The 23,254-nt window shown below is 40.0% G+C and overlaps 1 protein-coding gene across 1 annotated transcript in view; it reads right to left on the minus strand.

Moving 5' to 3' along the window:
* Positions 1-23,254, minus strand: part of LOC149220161 (uncharacterized) — a 126,684-nt gene that overhangs the window by 12,086 nt on the left and 91,344 nt on the right. The window contains exon 8 of the mRNA XM_089384688.1: positions 1,833-1,919. Coding sequence (XP_089240814.1) covers positions 1,833-1,919 — 87 coding nt within the window. The remainder of the gene's footprint in view (positions 1-1,832; positions 1,920-23,254) is intronic.

The raw sequence follows: 23,254 nt of genomic DNA on the forward strand, positions 1-23,254 counted from the left end.
GACCTCCAACGAACCACCTAACTCAAGTTGGGACATAATTGTTCCCTCACCCTTCACTGAATGCTTGGCATCATTACCAAGCTTTGCATGAGTCCCTCAGTGTTTCTTTGTCATAATAATAAATAACTCATGTGCTTTTGTCATGTGACAAGATGCACCATTGTCCAAGTACCACGCACTTCTGGTGATTGTGCTAGTAGAAAGGCAGAAAACTAGGGGGAAGTCATTTTCAAACTTCGTAGCAAACTCATTCAACCAAGTTTCTACTAATGCTGCTACCTGTTGTGGCTTTCCCTTACCCTTCTTCATCTCTAGCCAATGAAATGCATAATGTCCATTCTTGTGGAATATGAAACACTTGATCTTGCTCAAGTCTTTCTTCTTCCTCCACTGTGAGGTTGACTTCTCACCGTTACCCTTCTCACTGGAAACCTTTTCTATCCCCTTTCTTACCTCACTGACAAGGGTGAGATTCTCCTCTCCCCTTCCTTGTCTGCTGACTTTAGTCTCCTCCCAAGCCTCTTTCTAAATGCAGTCATCCCAAAGCCCATCAAAATTGGGAATGTGCTCTTGAGCACAAATACCCTTGGCAAATGGTTCCCAATGCTTTGAAAAACCATTCAATGCCACATTAACTAGTTTTGTATAATACAGCTTCTCCCCAATTGCTGCAAGTTGATAAAGTACCTAGGTGATCCTCATGAGGTAGCTGGTAACATTATCAGATCTTTGACATTTGCATGGATTTAAGCTTGTTCCTCAAAATCATCTCCTTGTTCATGTTATCACTCTGGAATAAATCCATGAGAGCCTTAAACATTTCTTTAGCCAACTTCTTCTCAGACAAGTGAGGGATCAAATAATCTGTCACTATACCCATGATTACCCACTGGGCCTTGATGTCCTTCTCATGAGCTGGTAACTATTGTGGACCTGTCAGTGTAGAAATTACCTTGTCAACAATCTTCCAAAGGTCATTTTCCTTCAAAATCATGGTGACTCTTGCCTTCCAAGATAGGAAGTTTGAAGTTTCATCCAACCTGTCTTCAAGCCTTTGACTTGCTGCTGTGATTTATGATCTGAACAAGCTGTCCCCTGCTTATCAAACACACATAAGGGTTTTTACTGTTGATTTATAGATCTGCTAAGATCTCCTTGAAGATCTAATAGATCTGCTAAAAACTGTTGCGGATCTATGTTTAGTCTTTAAAAACCCACAAAAATTTTACTGCTGAAAACTGTGGCTTTCAAATCACTGAGATCTGCTGCAAACTTGAAATTGGCCTCCCTCTCAGAGTGCAAGCCCTGATATCATGTTAAATTTATTAACCCCACAAACTGGCAAATTACTTTCAAGTAATTTTCTTGATGTGAATTAATTTAAATTGAACCTTACTAAATAAAATGCACTACCGTTATTTTTAACTGGTAAAATAAATAATTTTCAGTGGAAGCAAAATTAATCAATTTCCACACATATAAAGAAAATTTCACTGCCCTTCAAAATCTACTTCTCATTAAAAATAATATCCAAGCATATAAGGGCTCCCTTACTAGGAAAAGGGCATACTAAGAAAATTACAAGCTACAGCGAATTCAAAACATTTCACCTTTATATGATAGAGCATACTAGTAAACTTCAGTGAGTCCCATTGCATTGTTAGTTTTGTACATTTTTAAGTAAAATCAAGACATTTACTTACAAATAAAGGAATATCACTGATCAATGCCATTTTTCATCATAGTTTAATTATTCAATTACTTATTAATACAGATGTTTGTCCTGTCCTAAGATTTATAAGTCAAAGAGTGAAACAAAACTATGCACTTGCCTGCAAGATGAATAAAATGGGGTACAACAACCACAGTTGGCCTTCCACTCCTGCAGTTTCTCCCCATACTACATCCATTCTCCGTGCCTGCCAAACCAAGGAGAATAATTAAACAGAGGGATAAACACAAACCTACAACTACTACATAGAACAACCAATAATTGCAATAAAGTTTGTCACTGCCCAAAATCTGTTTACATATTATGGCAACTGCCCCCAAAATTAAAAAGAAATTCTGCCTACAAATAACAAAAAGCAAATTTAATTGCTTGAAGGCATGGCCACGGTCCACCTACAACAGACTTATTTATTTCTCCATGTGTTTGATTAATCTGTGAATATGACATACTGAATATATTACACAAACAATTGTCATCCCTCATGATTCAAAAGTCTTCAACATGTGATTATTGATTCAATATAACATTGCAAATCAGTGTTTTTCAGAGAGAACTTCAAACATATTGGACTAAAATATAGTTAAACATATGATAATGAAACGTAACATGCTCAGTAATGAGACACACCTTTAAGGGCCTCCATGTCCATATCATTCATTTCAAACACAGACAATGATAGGACACGTGTCGGCCATGTGTTTGGCATGTGGCCAGTGCACAAGTGTTAAATTTGGACAACTAGGTCCAAACTCCATGTTCTGATGCTCAGATTAAGAGGCTAATATTTTTGTTGGATTCCTCTTTCTGAGAGGTGTAAAATCCATATAAAAATAGTCTTAATCCGATGAGCAGAACTTATATTTTGAATTTATTATTCTTAATAAATTATATGTGCAAAGGTCAGCCAGTTTTGTAATGTAGGCTCACATGCCCAACAGATGTGTCACACACCCTCATTGATGGATATATATATACAGGAAAAGTTGGAGAGAATTTGATCACAAAAAACAACTCACATCTTCCTCTCTCATCCTAAAAAGTACGAGCTACCTGGAGGACGAATTTCAGCCACACGTGGGAAGGACGAAGAGGATTTTTCTGCTGCTAGGGTTTCGCAGAAGTTTGACCAGCGTTGACTTTGGTCAACGCTTGGTCCAAACAAGCTGAAAACTTGTGGGAGGTTCGATTTTTGAAGGCCATACTACCTGGCACAAAAATCGAGGTCAAAGGGTTGACCGTTTTGCTGCTGCGTTGACTTTTAGCTTGCTGCCCCTGCGTTGACTTTTCAGGACAGCGTTGACTTTTGTAGAACTGACTTGGGTTGACTCATCTACTGGTTGGAGGGTTGTTGTGACACATGCTGGGCTGGCTGACCAAAGGAGACTTTGCTGGTTGAAGCATCCTGTTGACCGCCGAAACAAACACATACATTTTTCTTGTTTCTGATTTGTCTTCTGTAAGATCTGCTTATATGTTCTATCTGCATTTTGCTTATCTACTTGTATGATTGCTGTGAGAAAAGTGAAATTGCTCTTAGCATAGAACATCTACAAAACTTTACATGGTATCAGAGCTGAGGTGAAGACAAACTCTATCTATAGCAATCATCATCGAAGGAAATGGATTCCTCTAAGCTTGAATTCAGGAAGAATGACAAGCTGATTGGAAGTGATGACTTCCATGCCTGGAAGATGTTATTAGATCTCAAATTAGAAGATCATGATCTCCTAGATCATGTGACAGGGAAGATTCAAGAACCTCCATCAAATGCCTCTGCTGCTGTTAAACACAAGTATAAGAAGGGAGAAATCAGAGCAAAACTGCTGATCAGGGAATCCATAAATAAGAGTCTGGTTGCCTACATATCTGAACTAGGCACATCCAAGGAGATGTATGACAAACTGATACTTATGTTCCGAGTAAACAATGTGAACCAAGTGCTATTCCTCAAGAACAAGTTGAAGAATATGAAGAAGGGCCGAGACGAGTCTATTCAAACTTTCTTTATGAAGTTGACCGAAACCAGGAACAATCTGCTAGCTATTGGGGAGACAATAGCTGATCGTGAGATGGTTCTCACCGCACTTGGAGGACTTCCATATGAATGGCAAGTATTCACAACTACCATTCTCAACAATAATACCATCCCTAACTTTGATGAGCTTCTGTCTAGATGTATGCAAGAAGAAACAAGGATGAAGGAATTTGATAATGAAAGAAATGTTGCCTATGTTGCTCATTCCCGAAAGAAGAACTCTGGTGTTTCCAAGGACAAAGGAAGGACTAAGACTCAAAAGAAGAAGGGTAAATGTTTCACCTGCCATAGGACTGGACACTATGCTAGAGAATGCCCCTTCCAGAAGAATTCTCCCGATAGTGACGACAACAACAACCGAAGGAATGGGAATCAAAGAAATGACAAATCCAAAGGAAAGAGGAAGGCTCACTTTGAAGGAAACCATCCACCTTCTAAAAGGACCAGAAATACCAGGTATGAGGAGTCTAATGTTGTTGATAAAAGAAATGAGTATATTCTAATATCTGCTCTCTCAGCTGCATCTCCGCCCGACACTATGGATGTCTGGCTAATCGATAGTGGTGCCTCAAGACACATCACCGGATTCAAGGAAGCACTTTCTGACATGGTTGAAAGGGATACTAATCTAGAAATTACCCTTGGGGATAATGCCACTTATCCTGTGAAAGGGACCGGGACTGTGACCCTCCACTTGTCTCAAGGACAAGTCCTCCATCTACAAGATGTACTCTATGTACCCAAATTGAAGAAGAACCTTGTGTCTGTATCTGCCATGGAAGACAAAGGATTCAATGTAACTTTCTCTGATGGAAAGGTACTCATGTGGAAGAAGAGCTTCAAGGAAGCTATCTCAATTGGTTTTAGAGTTGGTACACTCTACCAGGTTGGAGGGAGTCCGTTGGGAGCTATGACTTGTGATACTATCCGTCAAACCGAACTATGGCACCGAAGATTTGGACACCTTCATTACAAGGCTCTTCCCGAAGCAAGGAAGGTGGTGACAGGGATGCCTGATTTTGGAAATAATCATAAAGGTGTATGTAAGGGCTGTGCTGAAGGAAAACATACAAGGGGACCTTTCCCCTCAAGTGTCACAAAGACATCTGAGATATTGCAACTGGTCCATTCTGATCTTTCCGATATGTTGCCTGTAACATCCCTGGGGGGATGTTCTTACTATATGACATTTACTGATGACTTCTCTCGCAAAACCTGGATATACTTCTTGAAGAAGAAGGATGAGGCTTTCATGTGGTTCCGTACCTTCAAAGCCTTGGTGGAAAATATGACCGGAAAGAAGATCAAGATTTTGAGGACTGACAATGGCACTGAATATGAGTCAAATGAGTTCAAAGACTTTTGCAGAGAAGCTGGCATTAAGAGGGAGACTACCACTGCATATACTCCTGAGCAGAATGGTGTTGCTGAACGCAAGAATAGGACTATTGTGGAAGCTGCCCGTGCCATGCTATGTGACCAGGGTCTTCCAAAGTTTCTGTGGGGAGAAGCTGCAAATACTGCTGTGTACATTCAAAACCGATGCCCTCATTCCGCTTTGGACTCCAAAACTCCCGAAGAGGTTTTCTCTGGTAAGAAACTTGATGTCTCACATTTTAGAATTTTTGGATGTCCTGTGTATTTTCATGTGCCGAAAGAAAAGAGAAGTAAGCTGGACGCTACTGGGAAGAAAGGAATGTTTGTGGGCTACAGTGAGACTTCTAAGGCATATAGAGACTATGTACCTGGTCAAAGGGAAGTAGAGATAAGCCATGATGTCACTTTTGACGAAGATGCTTCCCTGAAGAAAGTAGTAGATCTTCCTAGATCTGAAGAAAACCATGAAGAAAGACCTGGAAATCTGGAAGAACCCCAGGATGAGACTATGCCTGATGTTGAAGAGCCAATGGACCCTATTGATCATTCCCCTTCTCTAGGAAAGAGGCCATCATGGCTCAGGGACACCCTCGAAGATGTTGAGGGTCATGCTGCCCCAAGGGGAAAATTCCGAGAAAGCAAGAAACCGTGTAGATACCAAGGGTATCTAGCTGCCATGAGTACTATTATACAATCTGAACCTGGATCTTTTGAAGAAGCCATCAAGCATCAAGTCTGGAAGGATGCTATGCATGAAGAATATGAGGCTATTATGAAGAATGATGTCTGGGATGTGGTCCCGAGACCGAAGGACAAATCTGTTGTCACCGCTAAATGGCTCTACAAGATTAAACATGGATCTGATGGGGGTGCTGAAAAGTTTAAGGCAAGATTTGTTGCCCGTGGCTTCTCTCAAAAGGAAGGAATTGACTATGACGATATATTTGCACCTGTGGCTCGATATACCACCATTCGATCCATCATAGCCCTTGCTGCTACGCAAGGATGGAGTCTTCATCAGATGGATGTCAAGACTGCTTTTCTGCATGGTGCAATAAAGGAAGAGGTGTATGTAGAACAACCTCTGGGATTTGAAGTTCAAGATCGAGACACTTATGTCTGCAGGTTGAAGAAAGCCTCTATGGGTTAAAGCAAGCACCCAGAGCTTGGTATGAGAGGATGGATAGTTACTTGATGAAGCTGGGCTTCACTCGAAGCAATGCTGATCCAAACCTTTACTTTAAGGTTGAGGAAGGAAAGCCTCTCATTCTAGTGATGCGACCTCTTCCTGACAGGTGATGACCCTCTCATTCATCAATGTAAGAGGGAGCTTGCTGCTGAGTTCGAGATGAAAGACCTAGGACTGATGCACTATTTCCTAGGCCTGGAGGTCTGGCAGAGACCTGGAGAGATTTTCCTTTCTCAAGGAAAGTATATTGTGAAGCTTCTGGAAAGATTTGGGATGGTGGACTGTAAGTCCGTGTCGACACCAATGGAACTCAACTTTAAGAAGTTGAGTGGCAGCGCTGCAGGGCCTATCTTGGCCAATCCTATTGAGTATCGTCAACTCATAGGAGCTTTGATGTTCTTAGTGAACACCCGTCCGGACATATGTTTTGCAGTGAATACTTTGAGTCAACAGATGGTTGAGCCTCATCATTTTCACTGGGTTGGTGCCAAGAATCTTTTGAGATATCTTCGGGGCACGATAAACCATGGGCTGAGATACACTGCCGGGAGTATGATACTCCGGGGATATACTGATGCCGATTGGGCTGGCAGTGTGGTGGATCGTAAGAGCACATCTGGATGCTGTTTCAATCTTGGTTCTGCTTCGATCTCATGGATGAGCAGGAAGCAGAAGTCGGTGGCTTTGAGCACCGCGGAGGCCGAATACATTGCTGCTAGTATGGCCTGTTGTGAAGCAGTTTGGTTGAGGAAGCTCTTTAGTGAGCTGTTCCAACATGTGCTAGATACCACTGTAATACTCTGTGATAATCAGAGTGGGATTCGTATGACTGAGAATCCTGTGTTCCACGACCGATCCAAGCATATTGATATCAGGTACCACTTTATCCGGGATATGGTACAGCGAGGCGCCGTAAGGCTCGATCATATAGGAACTGATGAGCAGGTCGCGGATATTCTCACTAAGCCCCTGGGGAAGGTCAAGTTCCTAACCTTCTGTGAGAGTCTTGGTGTCGTGGAAAGACCCTATGATGTGGGTCCTGTTGGACAATGAGCTCTGGGAGCTCTGGGGGGCTTTGGGGATAGCTTCTCGGAGCTATAAGCACTCATAATGCTTCTGCCCCACCCTTGTGATTATTGAGCTGGTTCGCCACTCATTTAATCTGTGCCCCGTATGCATCCTACCCATTGAGTTCAGGGCTCATGGGAAGTACCTCTCATTTGGCCAATGAGGTGTGGAAAAGCTAGAGACTATTAGCAAAGACTGATAGACGCATCAGAGATTGCCGTACTCTCTATCTAGGATGGCATGGTCCAACCACTTGATCTGGGATCAAGATTTGTGAGGTCTGGGACCTCTGGACTGATTATGTCAGTCGGGGAATGATGTCTTTGTGACTGACCCACTTCTGTTCTGAAATAAAGAAGCCAGCAAAGCAAGTTTCGGCGGGATGACTCACGATGTTAATTGCACTAATAGATGGAGTTCTCCCTAGTTGAGAGGGAGTGTTAAATTTGGACAACTAGGTCCAAACTCCATGTTCTGATGCTCAGATTAAGAGGCTAATATTTTTGTTGGATTCCTCTTTCTGAGAGGTGTAAAATCCATATAAAAATAGTCTTAATCCGATGAGCAGAACTTATATTTTGAATTTATTATTCTTAATAAATTATATGTGCAAAGGTCAGCCAGTTTTGTAATGTAGGCTCACATGCCCAACAGATGTGTCACACACCCTCATTGATGGATATATATATACAGGAAAAGTTGGAGAGAATTTGATCACAAAAAACAACTCACATCTTCCTCTCTCATCCTAAAAAGTACGAGCTACCTGGAGGACGAATTTCAGCCACACGTGGGAAGGACAAAGAGGATTTTTCTGCTGCTAGGGTTTCTGCTGCTAGGGTTTCGCAGAAGTTTGACCAGCGTTGACTTTGGTCAACGCTTGGTCCAAACAAGCTGAAAACTTGTGGGAGGTTCGATTTTTGAAGGCCATACTACCTGGCACAAAAATCGAGGTCAAAGGGTTGATCATTTTGCTGCTGCGTTGACTTTTAGCTTGCTGCCCCTGCGTTGACTTTTCAGGACAGCGTTGACTTTTGTAGAACTGACTTGGGTTGACTCATCTACTGGTTGGAGGGTTGTTGTGACACATGCTGGGCTGGCTGACCAAAGGAGACTTTGCTGGTTGAAGCATCCTGTTGACGCCGAAACAAACACATACATTTTTCTTGTTTCTGATTTGTCTTCTGTAAGATCTGCTTATATGTTCTATCTGCATTTTGCTTATCTACTTGTATGATTGCTGTGAGAAAAGTGAAATTGCTCTTAGCATAGAACATCTACAAAACTTTACAACAAGACACATGCCCTATTCACTTCCTGATTTCAGGACATGTGTCACATGAAAACGAACCTGTGGGTTACTAAAAAAGCAATCCACCCCTCATTTTTCACATTTTCTCTTGCAGGTTGGAGCTCTGAGGTCCACTTATGTGCAACTAAAGGATAAATTGCAGATTTGACAGGATTCCGCGTGCTTGGTAGGTGGATTTGTCAACTGTATTTCTTGTTTTTCCTACAGAAATGTTTTTTCTCCCTCATTCCACAGAAATCATGGCTACAGAAATCATGGCTCAATCAACAAGGGCAGCTGGAAAAAATCAAAGGAAAGAGAAGAATTCCACCATTGCTGTGTTGAGAAATCTAGGGAATAGGAATTAAGTGATTTCTATTTCATGATAACTGCTTGTGAATACTTTTTACTTCTTTAGATTAGGTTCTTCTTTGACTTAGATTATTATAGTGTTCTTCTTCATCAAACAGCTACCAAACCATAAACAATAATGAGACAAGAGACACAAGATGTAGGCGATCAGCCAAGGCCAAAACCTCTCCAACTTGAGAGGAAAACCCAAACAAATTCTTCTTCTTATAGAAACTTCAAGTGACGAATACCAAGACCAAGACCCTTGACTTACCAACCACTCCAAGACCAAGTCACAAGGCTTCTATGATCAACTTCTTCTTTCTTGAGTCAACACTAGTCAAACTACTTGCTTTCCTTTGGATCTCAGCTACCCCTCAGCAATTCGATAAGGACATCCATTGAAGTCCAGAATATTCGTCTGAGAAATATAATAAATTCACATCTTGTGAACTAGTAAGGAGGACAAGAATACATTAAGCCTTTCAGACCGATGGAGAACTCGTGTAGCAGACCCGTGATGTTTTGCAGACCTTTTTTAATAATGTTTTTGCGGACCTGTAATGGCTTTATTGCAGACTCTAACTTTTTGCGGACCTGTGGTAGCTTCTATTGCTGACTCATTTGCAGAAGTATATCATCATACCTGTGGAGAAACCTGAGCCTATAATTCAGACCTCTGACCTGTAACCTCAGACCTACAACAGGACCTAACTTGTGAAAATTCTCAACCCTGTGGAAAGAAGTTCTCTTTGAATCTGTGGGTGATCTCATTCGGACTTGTGACTATCGTTTGGACCTGTAGACCTTGTTGCAAACCTTTGTGGAGTTACAATATTGGCAGAATATCGCAAACCTTGAAAGAACAGTGTTAGATTTATTGTGCAGATCTTTGAAAACACAATACTAGTATTTTTTTTCTTTGCAGGGCTTGGTTGGAAGAATTAGAAGTACATTTTTGCAGACCTTACCACTGTCTTGGATATGGGAGTATTGAAGAAGTACTTGTCAGAGTAGACTAATTAGATCAGTTTTGAAGTGGTTACAGGAGCTTGCTATAACTCCCTTAGAGTTGCTCTTCAAGGGAGTTGATTTCAAGACACCTAGAAACCTTGATTGAAGAAATCTTATTAAAGTAGTTGATGAAGACTTTGGAGAAGCCTTCTTGGAGCAATCTTTGAAGATTTGAGAAACAGACATCTTATACAAATATTGTTGTTGACCTAGAGCTGTGTCATTGTTGAAGTAATTTTGAAGACCATCTGTTGGACCATTGTTGGGAAAAGACCTATTGTGTAGCTATTGGAGAAAACCCTAATTAAAACAGGCTTGAAGACTATTTTGAGCTTTGGAACCCTGTAGATCTTGCAGAGTACCTTGGGGTAACTTATTGAAGACATCCTGCATTGTTGAAGATTCTTGTAGAAGCTGATCTTGGAGGCATTCTTGGAGACATTGATGCGTGATTGAATCCCTCATGGAGTAACTTTGGAGAAGATTGTTTGGGCATCATGAAAAGTCTTGGAGACACCTATTCCGGTTGTTAAAGTTGTCATTGATGAGCTAAGTGCTTTGGAGATTAATTGAGGGCATTGTTGAAAGCGAACTTGAAGATATTGTCAGGGTCTTGTTGCAGTAGACAGTGGAAGCCTTGAAGAACTATTGATCCTATCTTGAAGAACAAAGGCATAGGGTTGGTGGCCTAGAGGATTGGAGTCCTCAAGAAACGCTATGGCAAAGGAATATGAATCCATCATGAAGAATGATGTGTGGGAAATAGTTTTGAGACTCGAAGGAAAGTCTATTATGACTTCTAAATGGTTGTAAAAGATTAAGCATGGTGCAGATGGAAGTATCGATAAATACAAGGAGAGATTTGTCACAAAAGGTTTCTACCACAAAGAGGGAGAGGATTATGATGACATTTTTGCACCGATTGCCCGTTATACTACCATTCAATCTATCGTTGCTCTTGTTGCTAGTCAAGAATGGATGTGAAGACCACATTTCTTCATGGCATTTTCAAGGAAGAAGTATATGTTTAGCAACCACATGGCTTTGAGGAGCATGACAGGGTGACTCATGTGTGCAGGCTGAAGAAAGCAATTTATGGATTGAAGAAAGCCCCCACAGCTTGGTAGGCTCGCATTGATAGCTACTTAATGAAGCTTGGATTTACGAGAAGCAATGTCGATCCAAATCTCTGCTTCAAGGTCATCCAAGGTATGCCCCTAATTTTGGTATTATATGTTGAGATTTATTCTTGACAGGTGGGGAGCAACTTATTTTCGGTTTGATGTGTTACTTCCTAGGTTTAGAGGTGTGGCAGAGACCTAGTGAGATTTTCCTTTCTCAAGGGAATATGTTGTCAAGCTGCTAGAAAGATCAAGAATGGTAGAATACAAGTCCATGGCCACACCGATGGAGATGAACTTCAAGAAGTTATGTGGAGAAGTTGTAGGACCTAACTTGGCAAATCCCCCCGAGTACAGACAATTTATTAGGGCACTGATGTTCTTAGTGAACACTTGATCGCACATATGTTTTGTTGTCAACACTCTGAGTCAATTTATGACCAAGCCTCTACATGCACACTGGGTGATCCGAACTTAAACAAGAACGCAACAAATTACAGATATAACCATAAATATAGAGATGCAAAAAAATAACACTTCATTTCATTATTATTAGAACACTGAAATATGCTTATAAATAGAATGGAAATAAACTAGCTTAGGCGATGGTAGCTAATCTCTGAATTGTGTTACAATGAGGCTCAATGGCTTATTTATTATTGAGAAACAATGCAAAACCCTAAAAATCTAAAAACCTAACCCTACGAGATGAAGCACCAAAACTTTGGCCCCGTTTGGGTAAATTGGTACATCAACTTCTCGGGGTCGTAACTTTAGCATACGACCTTCGTTTGGCTATCATAATACCTCGTATCGAAGATCTCGAAGACGAGGCCGAAAAAGGCTAAAAACAAATTGGCAAGTCAGTTTTTGACTTTTTTGGTGTCTCCGTTTTCCCTAAAAACGTCGATTAGGGCCTCAAAACGGCTCTAGAAGTTCAGGACCCAAAAAACTACCAAAATTAGTAAATTGTGCTACAATTAAGGAAACTGAAAAACTAAAAGAGACAGTGTTGGGAGTCCAAATGGAATAGGCGGGTGGCCACCAATATCCACCTGGATCAGTCCTCCCCTGTTATGAAGCAATAGTCCCCATTACATTGAATGCCTCCATGAGATGGGGAAACTTCTACTGAACTTGTTCCCTAGTGAGCCACTTGCCTTGGTGCAAGAGTTGGCCAGCTTTGACAACCCGACATAGTTGGATCTTCTGTCGACGAGTGTTCTTGATCTACGTGTCCATGATCCGATCAATTGTGGCCTGTTCCATGCAGTCTGGGTTTAGCTCTGATGGTGTGAGTTGTTCTGCGATGTCGAATGTGTCCAGCAACGGTGGAAAGTATGGTCGAAGGCAGTCTACATTGAACACTGGGTGTAGACCAAGGAACGGTGGAATGCTGAACTCGAAGGCATTATCCCCTAAAGCCTTGGTGATGGTGTATGGTCCATATCGAAGCGGGTGAAGCTTGCGGTGGGGTCTAGTGAGGCACTCCTTCTACAAATGTAGCTAAACTTTGTCGCCCACGTGGAACTTGTGTGGCACCCGATGTTGATCATAGTGTTGCTTGTACTTAGCATTGGCTCCGGCCAATATATCATGGACCTGCTGGCAGATGTGTTGAATGTGCTCAATGAAGTTGTTAGCCCAGTGGGCTTCAGACTGGACATGAACTGAATCAGCCTAAGTAGCCGCAAATGGTATGGCCACATCAATGGGACATAATGGCTGAAATCCCAGCACTACCTGAAAGGGGTTGTGGCCCGTTGAGCTGTGGAGAGCTCTGTTGTAGCTATGTTGTACATAGGGGAGGCTTTCAACCCATGTGCGTGGATGCTTTGAGTTGTACATGCACAAAATGTGTACAATCATCCTGTTGACGACTTTTGTTTGGCCATTAGTTTGGGGGTGGAACGTCATGGACTTAGTGAGTTTGGTATCCAGCATCGACCAGAGACTTGACCAAAATGCACTTACGAATCTGTTGTCCCAATCTAAGATAATGGATTGTGGGATCCCAAAGTGTACCCACATTCGCTCAAAGAAGAGCTTAGCAGTGGCCTCTGTTGTGATACTCTTCTTGCAGGCTGCCATAATGGCCATCCTAGAGAATCTGTCGACGACCACGAAAACGCAATCGTTGTCGTGCTTAGTAGAAGGAAGGCCCGACATGTAATCCATGGAGATGGATTCCCAAGGTCAACTAGGAGTCGGTAGAGAAGTATATAGGCCTTGCTTCTTGATAATTGGTTTGGCAATGGCGTAGGCGATGCAGGATCTAATGTACTTCCCAACATCCTGGCGAAGTTTCAGCCAATAAAAATACTTCTACAGTACCACCATTATTTTCTCTACTCCGAAATGCCCAGCGACCCGACTATAGTGCGCCTCCTAAAGCATCTTGGCATGCTTGCTTGAAGGAACACAGATGTGTTCCAAGTGGCATAACAATGCATCCTGAAGGTGAAAATTTGGAACTTGCTTCGCTTCCAGGAGTGTCTGGTATGTGCTGCCGAATTCTGAATCACTCTTGTAAAGATGCGGCCACCTCGAAGTCTCGTGCACATAGGAGTCGAGCACAGTGATCAATGCCATGACTGGCGATCGGCTGAGGCAATGTGCAACATTACTGGTGTTGCCCTTCTTGTACTTAATGTTCAAATGGAATTGTTGCAAGTATGTGGACCATTTCTGATGGCGAACGTTTTGCAACTTCCCATGTGTCTGTATGAACTACAAGGGTTGGTGGTTTATGTGGATGACCGTTTCCTTCCCCAAAATGTAATGCTTCCATTGACGGCAGGCCTGCACAATGAAATACATTTCTTTGTCGTAAGTGGGATACTTCCAGAATGTGTCTGAAAGTGTCTCAATGTGGTAAGCCATTGGATGCCCCTGCTGAGTAAGAACTACACCAATAGCATAGTCGGAGGTTGTCTCAATCTCAAATGGTTGTTGCAGGTCTGTTAATGTGAGAACTGGTGCGGAGTAGAGGCGATGCTTCAACTTGGCAAACGCCTTCTGGTGGGTTTCAAACCAAAAAAACTTTGCTTTTGCTCTGCCCTTGGTGACTTGACTTAAAGGTCAAGTGATATGAGAGAACCTCAACATGAACCTGCAGTAGAAATTGGCAAGACCCAGAAAGCTGCGGAGCTCTGTTAGAGTGGTTGGGGTTGGCCAATCTCGAAAGACTTGTATCTTCGTTGGGTCCACATGCATACACTGCTCATCAATGATGTACCCCAGATAATGAACCTGGGTCATGCCAAAAGTGCATTTCTCCAATTGGCACACAGCTTGTGTTGTCGCAAGGTTTGAAGGACCTGTCGAATATGGTGGAAGTGCTCTTCCCAACTATGGTTGAAGATCAAGATGTCATCTAAATACACCACCATGAATACATTGGTGAATGGTCGCAAGATGTCATCCATCAATCTCATGAAGGTTTTGGGGGCATTCGTCAACCCAAAAGGCATTACCAACCATTCGAAAAGGTCCTCCTTGGATTTGAAGGCAGCCTTCCACACATCGAAGGGTTCGATAGGCACCTAGTGATAACCAAACTTCAAGTCAATCTTGTTGAAATATTTGGCCCCCCCTGGGTTGGTCCAAGAGGTCATCAATCTGTGGGATTGGATACCTGTTCCGAAGAGTGATCTTGTTCAGCATCTAATAGTCAATACAGAGTCTCCAGGTCTCGTCCTTTTGTACCAATACAATCAGGCTCCCATAGGGTGATGAGCTTGGCCTGATGTGCCCTTTCTGCAATAGCTCCTGAATCTGCCTCTTGATCTCATCATTCTCCATAATAGAGCATCGATAGACTAGTCCATTGGGTAGTGGTGCGCCCAAGGTCAAATCAATGGAGTGCTTGACTTGGCAGTGCAGTGCAGAGGTACCCTTGTAGGTGAGGCAAAAATGTCCCTATACTCCTCCACGACCTTGTCCATCTGCTGTTGTTGTGCGGAGGAGCCCCGTCTAGAAGTCGTGGCCACAACCTTCTTCTTGCGCTGAGGGTGAATCATAAGGAAAACAAATTTCATGGTCTGGGAAATGATCTTACTGCATTGCTTTGCAGTGATCAAAGAGATGGCAGTAGGCGGGGCTACCTCCGATATCCTATACAACTTATTGCCCAAAGTAATAACACTGAGAAACAATGGAAAACCCTATTTATTATTGTGAAACAATGGAAAACCCTAAACATTCAAAAACCTAACCCTAGGAGATGAAGTGCCAAAACTGTGGGCCCCGTTTGGGTAAATTGGTACATCAACTTCTCGAGTTCGTAACTTTGGCATACGATCTCCATTTAGCTATCATAATACCTCATTTCGAAGATCTCGAAGATCTTGTCGAAAACACAAGCAAGCTAGTTTGGGACCTTTTTTGGTCTCTCTGTTTTCCCTAAAAACGTCGTTTAGGGCCTCAAAACGGCTCTAGAAGTTCAGGAACCGAAAAACTGCCGAAAATAGTAAATTGTGCTACAATTAAGGAAACTAAAAAAATGAAAGAGACAGTGTTGGGGGTCCAAATGGAATAGGCAGGTGGCCACCAATATCCACCTGGATCACTGGGTTGCTGCTAAACATGTGCTGAGATACCTACATGGGACTATCAACCTTGGTTTGAAATATACTATCAAAGATGTGAGACTACATGGATATAGTAATGTTGATTGGGCCAGAAATATTGTTGATAGGAAAAGCATGTTAGGGCATTTTTCAACCCGATCTTGGATGAGCAGGAAGCAGTTCATTGCTCTTAGCATGGCAGAGGCCAAGCATATTGTTGCTAGCATGGCTAGCTGCGAAGCAGTATGGTTGAGGAAGATCTTTGGAGAGCTATTTGAGCAAGTACTAGATATGATAGTGATATATTGCGACAACAAGAATGGGATTCGACTGGCAGAGAATCATGTCTTCCACAACAAGTCCAAGCACATTAAGATCAAATATCACTATATACGGGATATGGTGCAGAGAGGAGCCATAAGACTCCATCACATTTCGACAGATGAGTAGATAGTTGATATACTTACCAAGCCTTTGCCGAAAGGAAGGCTCTTGGTCTTCAAAGAGCAACTTGGACTAGTGGATGTGACCCTCCTGATAAAGGGGTCACGGTTGATCGAAAACAATGAGTTATGCTCTTCCCCCCTATTTGAGCTCCCAATCAGAGGAATTGGGCCTTTAGAGCTCCTAGGGTTGAGAGTGCTAGGGAGAGTTTGATCCTTCCCATTTATTATAAGTTGTATATGTCCCCTACTCTTCTATTGTCCTTTGGAGGGATGGTTGATCCTTGCCACTTGTGGCAAGTGGTATATGGTCCTGGGGGATTGTTGATCCTTACTACTTATAGTAAGTTGTATCTGGTGCCTATTGTCAAGTCTGGAACTTGACCAAGTAAACCCCAATACGCATCCTACCCACAAGTTGTGCATGTTGGGATTGTCACCCATCTGGCCAATGGGTGAGGAGATTTGGGACGTGGTTGATCCTTGCCATTTATTATATAAGTTGTGTTTGGCGTCTGGATGCAAGTTTTCTATCACTTGATTCTTGAGGGTCAAGGTGGGAAGATCAGCATACAATAGGTGTGTGTGATCCTTACCCTTTGTAATAAGTTGTATCGCTCCTATTGTCATTGGATATAGGGTGGAAAATTGATCTCCCTTATGATGATTCTTCATCTTTAGATCAAGAGTGTTCAGGGGATGGGCAAAGATGAGCAAAGACGAGATATGATATGATATAGCGGCAATGATGGCGAGTTTTCTAACATGAGACTTATGATGCAGTCGAAAATTCCTCCCTAGTTGAGGAGTGTTGAAATTTGGCAGCGCCGGGAGAAATTCCCTCCTTGGGAAACCTCTTCTCACCCTAAGGAGACCCCTCTAGCCCTTGGAGGAATTTAATTTGCACATGGAAAATTATTATTTTAATGTTGGACCATGTCACATCAAAAAGTACAAGTCAGCCTGGAAGAGGAAATTCGTCCTCCACAACCACATATAAATACACCTAAGGTCACATCATTTGGAGGCATCACATCACATCTCTTCATATGATTGGTTTGTACAACTCTGAAATTGCAAGGTCGATTTCACACGTGCAAAGGAGAGAAAGAGAATCTATGACCATGGTTGACTTATGTTTTCGAGATTGTTTGACCAGCGTTGACTTGGATGGTTTTGACTTTGTTTGACTGATTTTTGGATCTGTTTGGAAGGTCATGTTGATTGGGATGATGACCAAATCTTTTTGTGCACTTTCACCAACGTTGAGTGCAGTTTCTAAGCTAGGGTTTCTACAGATTGACTAAACTTTTTGGAGCTCTTTGACTGTTGACTAGTTAGGGTAGCACTGACTATTGTTGACTTTGACAAAAAATCGCAGAATTCAAGTTTGACCAAATTTGACTTTTGAGCTCATATTTGATTGGATATTGGTTGGTTGACTTGGTTGGTAAAGGCTTTAACCTTTGACTAAATTGCTGATGTACTTAGACTATGTATCTCTCTGTTGAACATTTGATGACAATCTAATAGAAAAAGAATTTGGAAAGGGTTTTCCCCCTTGTGGGGTTTTTCCTTGGTCTTTGACCAAATCTCTGTGTCTCCATTGTTCTTGGTTGTCTTATATTGTGCATATGGTATTATGTTCTATCTACGATTGCTTATTGTCTATGTTACCGGATCCGTCTACCCTGAGAAATAGATTCGCGGTTCCACGGATCAGAAACGGATGCGGATCCGGATTCACTTGGATTCGCTAGAAAACAGTTTTTCAACGAGTAAAATGTCTTGGTAATGCATTGTACTGTAACCCGATAGCTGCTCGCTGGAAGCTCAGATAATACGTGCACGTGCAGCGAATAAGACGGCCAGAATGATGCGATTGGTATTAATATCATTGTTTTTGGTATCTACGGACTTGGCAGTACTGGGTTTTTTATTTATCAGCGGGGCATATGCAATTTGGCACATTTGAACTCATATTATATTTGGGATATGTTATAATATTAATTTAATTATAAATATGTTATATTATTTACATTAATTTAATTATAAATTTATAAATCTGTTATATGTTATTGACATTAGTTTAGAAATGTTATAAAAAAACCCGTATAGTTATAAATCTGTTATATGTTATTCAAAAACCCGTATAGTTATAAATCTGTTATATGTTATTCACATTAGTTTAGAAATGTTATTAAAGGAAACGTATAGGTACATGGTGTTTATATTTTAGATATGTTATAATATTATAATTTAATTAAAAATATGTTATATTTTATTTATATTAATTTAATTATACTTTTATAGCTATGCTATATTTTATTCACATTAATTTAATTAAAACTTTTTAAATATGTTATACTTTATTTATATTAGTTCAGAAACGCATATACATCATGTTTATACGTTAAATATGTTATAATATTATAATTTAATTATAAATATGCTATATTTTATTTATATTAATTTAATTATTCTTTTATAGCTATGCTATATTTTATTCACATTAATTTAATTAAAACTTTTTAAATATGTTATACTTTATATTAGTTTAGAAATGTTATAATTTTATAAAGTAACTTTATTGTGTATATATACTATAAATTAATTATTCAAAATATTAAAAAATTGTTATTTTATTGTCTATATATTATAAATTAAAATTATTTAAAATATATCAAATTTGTTATGTACAAGTTTTAAAATTTGTAGATTATATTTTATATTAAACTTTTATATATTATAAGCTTATTATTTAATTCATATAAAGTGTGTAGTAAATTATTATTATTTATCATTTAAATAGTTTTGTAATATATTATAATTTATAATTTAATTTTTATAAAATAATTAATGCTACTTTAATTATGAAGTATTGTATGTTTTTTCATGAAATTCATCTACACAATTCAACTTGTGTGGGCTTGATGGTTAAGAGTATGTGTTTCCTCCTATGAGGTCATAGGTTCAAAACTAGAGGGGGTAGAGTATGTATGCCTTCGTAGACTTAACAATCAAATCGCTACACGGAGGTGAGTTCCTTGTCCCACAAACAAGGGAGTTTCATACACCAATTTGGTGTCTTGAGTTCCTTGTCCTACAAACAAGGGGGTCTCATACACCAATTTGGTGTATGGCTTGGTTGTGACTTTAAAATTGGATAATAATAATAATAATATAAACTCTATTGTTGTTGATGGGTAGTGATCACAATAAATTTGGACATTAATATCAAAATTTTTATTATAAAAATATATTTATATTAATCGTACGTGTCGTTTCCTTGCCGTATCCGAATCCTAGCTTTTCAAAAATCAAGCGGATCCGGATCCGGATCCGTATCCGAATCCGAATCCGTATCCGAATTCTGGTAACTTAGCTTATTGTTATTGAAAGATTGAAGATAATTGGATAAAGTGATTGCTATAGGAAGAAGAATTGTTATGAGTGTTGCAGCATAGAACATTGAAAATTTAACAAAGGGCACATGAGAGTACCTCCCAATGCTACCAAATTTCAACAGGTTGTAGATGATTTGACAAGGCCATGGAACAAAAAATTATTTTCCAAAACAATGGCAGTTTCAGCTAGATGAGGGATAGTGAGAAACAGCTAGTATCACTAAACATGTGAGCTTCAAGCACCTGAAAAGTTTCATGATGGTCACGCTCTATCCCCTCAATTGAGCTCTGTGAGGGAAAGATGATTCACCGATTTTACATAGATACTATGTATTATGCATTTGCATTGCATGCTAATATATCTACCTCTAGTTGTATACCAATTTTTGTTGCAAGATACCCAGAAAACAATACATATCACACACTTGTTTGTGGAAACTTGTATCTATGTGAGTTGAGATTCAGCGAGATAATTTTGGTGAGTATCTTTGATAGAGTTTACTTACAAAGGCATTAAGATGACCTCTTTTAGACTTGAATCACTTTAGAACAGAGTTATCAAACTTGAACTTGGTCCTACATCGTAAGGCTTAAAATTACCACTTGGATTGAACTTGGCTGAATAAAATACATAACTATTCAGACGTTGATATATATATATATATATATATATCAAAGTAAATACAAATTATAAACACCAATATGCAAGTTTGCTGATTTATATTGCATGTAAGGGTGCAAATAGGCAAAAACTCATTGAGACACATAAGTACAAATATACATAAAATTAAAGATCAAAGACAAAATATATAAACTTCAAGGCTATCAATGGCTTCCAAATTCCAAAAAGCATCATACTGTAATATAATAAATAAATAACATGCCATGACTCAGGACCCATCAAGATCATCAGCATTGGACGAATCCTTGTGAATGTCTTGGATCATCTTCTTGATATGTTGTTCTCTCTTCTCGACAGTGAACCCTGAAGTTTAACACTAGAGACCTACCACCAGATGTGGAAGTGGCTCCAAGTCAATCTAGCCTCTTCAATCTACTAGATAATAGATGGGAAACAAATATAGGTCAAATCCCCTCCAAAATCAACCCCAAATAAGCTCCAAATCCAAAATTCAAATCTACTTGTAGAATTATAAGGAAATTTTTTGCCCTAGAACTCTCTTCAACTGCTAGGGTTTTAATACAACTTCTCTAAGTAATAAATTTTTCAAATTCAAAGAGTATAGCCCCAATAACAGTATTGACTTCAATATAAACAATCACCAACAAATATAAATCAACAACCCATTGTCTAGCGAAATCCAGATTTGCATTAAACAGTGTTTACAAAATGCCCAAATCAAAAAACCCTAGATTATTTGCAAATTGATAATTAATTCAAACCCTAACTGCTTAAATACCCAAGTTGACTTTGCTTGGGTTCTCCTGTTATGATTTAAACCATGGCCTTTAGACAAAATCTTCACTTGTTTAAATGTGTCAGCCCTGTGGAACAATGTTCCAAATACCTACGCTCATGCCTCAAGAATCACGTTGAGTGAATGATTTCCAAGCATCTTAGCCCTGTACCTATCTCGTTGAAGACCTCATATCTACTCAAAAGGGTTCAGGAACCACAGGAATAGCCCGCTACCCACAAACTTTGCCACTTGCATGTATTTTGGACCTCGGGATATAATCGACCTTCTACTTCTACAATAGAAATAGACCCTTATGAAGCTTCAATGGAAGACTAAACCCACATTTTATCTCAAGATGCTTATACGCCCTTAGGCCCAGTAATGCGCATGCCCTCAGTGTTCTATAATTCACATTACCTTAGGTTGTGTTCTCAGGAAATCTGTCTAATGTAGGGTCAATGGCTTGGTCATAAAATTTAACAATTTTGCCTAGATTTAAAGATCAGAGAGGAACTCAACTAGCTTCAAGAAGAGGGAAGAAGTTGATGCTTCAAATGAAGAGAAACCTTGTGCCAAACCAAGTAGACAAGAAAGGAAAATAGAAAGAAGATAAATTATCCACTAGGATGGAATCTTTCACCACCAAAATTGATAGGGGGGAAGGGGTCTTAAAACCCTCAGAGCTAATGCTCAAGAAACAAATGAGATGATCCACCATGATGCTCCAAAATGAATTCAACCCTCTTGTATTTATAGATTTCCTAGAGGGGTCTCTTCTTCTTAATTGATTGAGTAAATTTTACTCCAAACCCCAATTTTGGGTTTCTTTGCCCAGCTGCCCCAAAACTTGCCCAGACATTGGGTATTTTGGGGTTTTCCCCTTTATTGAGGACTATAGCCTACGGGATCAATAGGCTACTTCATCTCTCATTAATCCTCAATTTTAAGAGGACATTACACTGCTCAAACAACACGCTACGTGGAAATATTAGTTAATGCTCACAATGAATTGTATGTGAAGAGAGAAGGGTGGGGGATTCTAGTTTTTTGTTGGTGTGTGTGATGTGTTAAATAGAAAAAGGATTTGGTCCAAAGCCTAGATCATGGAGGACATCTCCAAATTTGGAGGTGTTGATGACAACATCACCACAATCCTCTCTCTAATGTGTTGTTAGTCAAAGAGGAGGTGTTGATGTGTGCTAATGTTCCCGGTAGCTCCACAATTACCAATCCAGTCCTATGGAAAGGAGGACTAATAGGTAGAGTGCATAGCCAGATGTGCATTGTGAGAAGCTCCAATCATATTGTCAAGAAACCCTTGACCCCAACCTATTTATTTTGCTAACACTTCAATATTTTGAAGATAAGAAATGCAAGATTTGAAGGTGTATCATTTTATAATAGAAATTGCATATGACTTCCTTCTTCTCAAAGAACTTTAAGTTCCACCTTATGTTTCTTGAACTCATGCATAGAAGGTGTCGATATGCTTTTGTATAATCTTGATCTCTAGGCAAGGTGGGGTTAATTCTACCATATTCCTCAATGTAAATTGATGTTGGATAAGAATAGAGAAAACCTTCTCAAGAGAGGTCTTATAGTTCTTCATAAATGGAGGTATACTATATAATATGATCACAAAGGATTTGAACACTAGAGAGATTATTCAAAACAACACTTACAAATTTTGAATCTGATTTTTCCTTTCCTCCTAATGCAATGACATCATCCTTCAAAGTATTAAACATCACAATATACTCCTTAACATTGTCAAGGTAACACATTTTATTAGAAAACCTAGTTTTGAGTTTGTTTACATAAGTAGTATTAATTGTTCCATAGAGTAATTTTAAGGTATCCCAAAATTCTTTTGCAACCATGTTGTCCTTGGTATGATGAATCAAATTTGGTTCAACATATAGGGTGATTAGCCCAAGAGCTTTCATCCTTCTTCAAACTAATGGGGTTAACTCACATCAATGGTAGGAGGAAGGGGTCTTCTAGGTATATCCACAAACCCTTGTATGGGGTGTGCTAGGACCAATTCACGGCACCTTGGAGGATGACACCAATGGACTTTCTCTATACCAATCACATATCTAGGGGGATTTTGGTATTGCGCATGCTCTTTTGTGTCAACCTCATCATTTAACTGACCCTTGGCCACCAAAGGGGAAAGATAACATTCTTATAGGATGACTTGGAAATATCATTTCCATGCTTCTTTTTTTTGC

The sequence above is a fragment of the Pinus tabuliformis genome, chromosome Q, assembly GCF_031772625.1.
Source record: "Pinus tabuliformis cultivar Carrire ecotype Pingquan chromosome Q, CPIR1, whole genome shotgun sequence".
NCBI classification, from domain to species: Eukaryota; Viridiplantae; Streptophyta; class Pinopsida; order Pinales; family Pinaceae; genus Pinus; species Pinus tabuliformis.